Source organism: Drosophila ananassae, chromosome 3R, assembly GCF_017639315.1.
Source record: "Drosophila ananassae strain 14024-0371.13 chromosome 3R, ASM1763931v2, whole genome shotgun sequence".
NCBI lineage: Eukaryota > Metazoa > Arthropoda > Insecta > Diptera > Drosophilidae > Drosophila > Drosophila ananassae.
In genome coordinates this window covers 19,244,113-19,247,837 of record NC_057930.1, presented here as the reverse complement: position 1 = coordinate 19,247,837, position 3,725 = coordinate 19,244,113, and the positions used below count along the sequence as shown (strand labels likewise).

The 3,725-nt window shown below is 45.9% G+C and overlaps 2 protein-coding genes across 3 annotated transcripts; one reads left to right on the top strand and one right to left on the bottom strand.

Annotated features, from left to right (window-relative positions):
* Positions 1-105: 105 nt before the first annotated feature.
* LOC6498312 (rabenosyn-5) lies at positions 106-2,163 on the top strand. Of its 2 annotated transcripts, none has more exons than XM_001962476.4 (4): positions 106-217; positions 330-1,122; positions 1,179-1,789; positions 1,851-2,163. In XM_001962476.4, the coding sequence occupies exons 2-4, from the start codon at positions 459-461 to the stop codon at positions 2,088-2,090; spliced, it is 1,515 nt and encodes a 504-aa protein (XP_001962512.1). In that variant the 5' UTR covers positions 106-217; positions 330-458; the 3' UTR covers positions 2,091-2,163. The 2 variants fall into 2 exon arrangements, with proteins under 2 accessions (XP_001962512.1, XP_014762061.1); XM_014906575.2 differs by having other exon boundaries at positions 176-243.
* On the bottom strand, positions 2,155-2,818 carry LOC6497233 (acyl-CoA-binding protein). The gene is made up of 3 exons (XM_001962477.4): positions 2,661-2,818; positions 2,488-2,602; positions 2,155-2,429 (listed from the first exon to the last, which is right to left on the bottom strand). The coding sequence occupies exons 1-3, from the start codon at positions 2,667-2,669 to the stop codon at positions 2,287-2,289; spliced, it is 267 nt and encodes an 88-aa protein (XP_001962513.1). The 5' UTR covers positions 2,670-2,818; the 3' UTR covers positions 2,155-2,286.
* Between the last annotated feature and the right edge of the window lie 907 nt (positions 2,819-3,725).

The window sequence follows — 3,725 nt, the reverse complement described above, 5'->3', positions numbered from 1 at the left end:
GCGATTTTCGGCACTTTTTCGGCTTTGTTTAATAGAGTTGGATGGTCCAAGAACTTGACTTGGTATTTATCTATGTTTTCGATTAAAATAGCACACCCACGGCTTCGTAAAAATGAAAAACCAGAGAAAACTTCCAGGCAGGCAACTTCCAGCTGCTTCTTGCCAGTGTGCCATTCACAGCGAACGAGCTTTTGGTTGGGAGTGCACGCGTTTCGTGGTGAGTGGCAGCTCTGCAGAAGTGGAGTAAGCAGATTTTGATTAGAGAATTATTCGTTAATTGTTTATTCAACTAATTTAATTCGAAATCGCTTCTTTTCACTGTCACCTAGGTTAGTAATCTGCTATGTCACTGCTTTGGGCGAAGTGAGGCACAGTGAAGCTCTTGTTTTGCGGGGTGGACACTCCAAAACACACACCCACCAAAAAATCTGAAAAACAAGTGATTACTCATCGCCAGGATGTCGGGTAATCCTTTCGATAGCGACGATGACGAGAGTGCCGGCAGCGGGGAGATCCTCGAGGGTTTCCTCTGCCCCATTTGCCGGGCGGACCTCAAATCCATCGACATGCTTACGGATCATTTCGCGAGGCAGCACGCTGAAGAGGAGGCCACCCTGAAGACCATCAAGGACATATTCGTCAAGGCCAAGAAGAAGATCCTGAACAACTTCGAGGACGAGCGAGTAGCAGGTGGGGCTGCTTCGTCCGGAGCCACTGCTGCATCGGCAGCTTCAAAGAATGGTAACGGAGACCCAAAGGGGCCGAGTAACGCTCGTTCCCGCATGAACGTCTTCAACCACATGAGCAAGCAGCAGCCGGGGGCCGAGTGCTCGCATTTTGAGTACTTTCAGTCTGTGCGCAATCCCCGCTTGGAGCGTTACGCCAGTGAGACGAACAAACTGATTATCAGGCTGCACCGACTGCTCAAGGATATGCCGACGGATTCTGTGCAGAGGCGGCAGCACGAGCAGCAAACCGTAGCCTGGCTGGATGGCAGTTCCGTGAAGCTGTGCCCAAGCTGCGCCAAGAGTTTTCACATAGCCAGGAGGCAGCATCATTGCCGCCTCTGTGGGGGGATCATGTGCAACGACTGCTCCAAATTCCTACCATTGGAGGATGCCAGTAGGTGATCTGGTTAGGTCTGGTAGATCTTCTTTAATTGAATGTTTCCTTTGCAGTGCAACTGGCTAGTCTTTCTACCACGCGTAGCGAACCTCTTCAGCAGCTGCATCAAAACGAACGTGCCATTCGGCTCTGTGAACACTGCCTTTGGCTGCTCGACACTCGACGGGACATGCACGAGAGTCGGACATGCCGCCCACTGCTCATGCAGGTCTATGAACAAATCAGGCAGCTTCAAAAGGAGGTTACTCCTGACCTGGACATGTACCTCAAGATCATCAACAGCTTGAACGATGGCGACACGATTTTTACGCTGGCGGATGCGGGTGCTCTTAGGGGAAAGATAGGCCAGGTGGCGGAGGCCATGGACATGCGGAGCAAACGCATCTTGGCCATCTTCTGTGAGCCTGGTAGCCGGGAAGAAGCTCTTAAAAAGGCCATTCGCCTGGGATGTATTAAAACCATTAAGGATCGTATGCTATCCTTGCCACCACTGCCGGATGAGGAGTACATTCGCCAGATGCAGGAGCGTCGTCGCAGGGAGACTGAACAGCGCATCCTGACTGAGCAACGCATGGCCATGGAAGCCTTTGAGCGAAGGAACCAGGCAGCTAAGATGGCGGGAGGAAGTGCACCTGGTCCCGAGAGTGGATCCTTTGCCCAAGGGGTATGTTTTTCAAAGGTTTTGTTTTGTCTACTTATCTCAAAATACCATTTCTTTTTCCCAGACGGATCTGCAATCTTTGAACAATTGGTCGGCTCCACAGGCCGCCACCAAGGTCAGTTTGGACGACCCGCTGATCGAGCAAATCAACATCATCAAAGGCTACATTAAGCAGGCGCGCCAGGACATGAACTTTGAGGTGGTGGAGACCCTGGAACTCAATCTGCGTGAGCTTCAACGCGAAGTATACGAGAGACAACGGCAGTCGCAGGGCAGCTTTCCCGCCTCTCCCTCCGAAGCCTGATCAGTATCCTATCTAGTTGTATATATGTATAACCATTCCCGCTTTGACAAATTATATGAATGCATTTCGTTAAGACGGTGTATATTTTGTGCGAAAGCTAAAAAATTAAAAACTTTGTGCGGTTGACGACCACTTAGATTGCAAATGCATCGGATTTACGGGTGTATGTAGAAAATGCCGGTCTGAGTAATAATATCTAGGCTTTGAGACCCACAGCAGCTACCAGAGCATGGGCCTTGGCTACGTAAGCAGCCTCGGCGTCAGATTGGCTCATTCCCTTGCGGTTGTTCCAGGCCTCCCACTTGGCCTTGCCTTTGAAGTCCAAGAATCCGGGCTTATCTGGAATATAATTTAGTTAGGTTTCGCAATCTTGCAACGAATGGGCTTCGACATCCACCTGTATTGCAGTCTCCCACGGTTGCCTGCTTGTAAAGACTATAAAGTTCCAGCAGATCATTATCGGAGGGCGTGGTGTTCAGATTTTTCACATCCTCGGCCGCTTTGTTGAATTCCTTTTGAGGGAATGTTAGGCTTGAATAAGTTATTTAATGGTTTTTGGTCGTTCTTAACCTGTGACATGTTTGCGGGGGCTTTTAAAACCGGTGTTTTCTAAAAAATTGCACTAAATTTGGTAAAAAAGCACTAGTGCTGTTGATAAATATATGAATAAAATTTATCGATAATCTCTATATAAAATGGTATCTATCGTTATATCTATATCGGGATTTAGATATATGAATATCGAAAGCTTATGTTTGGCGCGCTACGAATAGAATGGGTGTTTAATACTAAATTAACAGAGTTCTGCTTTAAATAATAAATTATTTACTAGGCAGAAAAATAAATTTTGAAGTATAGTAGGGGATAGCACAGGAATATTGAAAAAAAATCTAAAAACAAATTATTTTGTAGATTTTGATGCAGATCGATGAAGAATTGATCTACAAATCGTTAAAGGTATTCCGATCAAGAATCGGATAAGTATTGGCCAAGATATAGCCCTCGTTGTGGGCCACGTTGTGCTCCCCATGCATTTGTCACATTTTGAAGGGGATGGCCCAGAAATTGGAGAAAAAATCTTGAAAAAAATTATTTTGTAGATTTTGATGCAGGTCGATGGAGAATCGATCTAAAAATCGTTTAAGGTATTCCGATCAAGAATCGGATAAGTATTGGCCAAGATATAGCCCTCGTTGTGGGCCACGTTGTGCTCCCCATGCATTTGTCACATTTTGAAGGGGATGGCCCAGAAAATTGGAGAAAAAATCTTGAAAAAAATTATTTTTTAGATTTTGATGCAGGTCGATGGAGAATCGATCTACAAATCGTTTAAGGTATTCCGATCAAGAATCGGATTAGTATTGGCCAAGATATAGCCCTCGCAGTGGGCCATATTGTGCTCCCTATGCATTTGTCACATTTTGAAGGGGATGGCCCAGAAAATTTGAGATAAAATCTAAAAAAAAATTATTTTGTAGATTTTGATGCAGATCGATGGAGAATCGATCTACAAATCGTTTAAGGTATTCCGATCAAGAATCGGATAAGTATTGGCCAAGATATAGCCCTCGCAGTGGGCCATATTGTGCTCCCCATGCATTTTCCACATTTTGAAGGGGATGGCCCAAAAAATTT

Excerpts from the sequence above, each read along its gene's own strand:
- LOC6498312 (XM_001962476.4), top strand. The coding sequence starts at position 459 with ATGTCGGGTAATCCTTTCGATAGCGACGATGACGAGAGTGCCGGCAGC. Across the intron at positions 1,123-1,178 it reads CCTACCATTGGAGGATGCCA|TGCAACTGGCTAGTCTTTCT; the intron begins GTAGGTGATCTG and ends TTTCCTTTGCAG. Across the intron at positions 1,790-1,850 it reads GTGGATCCTTTGCCCAAGGG|ACGGATCTGCAATCTTTGAA; the intron begins GTATGTTTTTCA and ends TCTTTTTCCCAG.
- LOC6497233 (XM_001962477.4), bottom strand. Across the intron at positions 2,430-2,487 it reads CGTGGGAGACTGCAATACAG|ATAAGCCCGGATTCTTGGAC; the intron begins GTGGATGTCGAA and ends ATTATATTCCAG.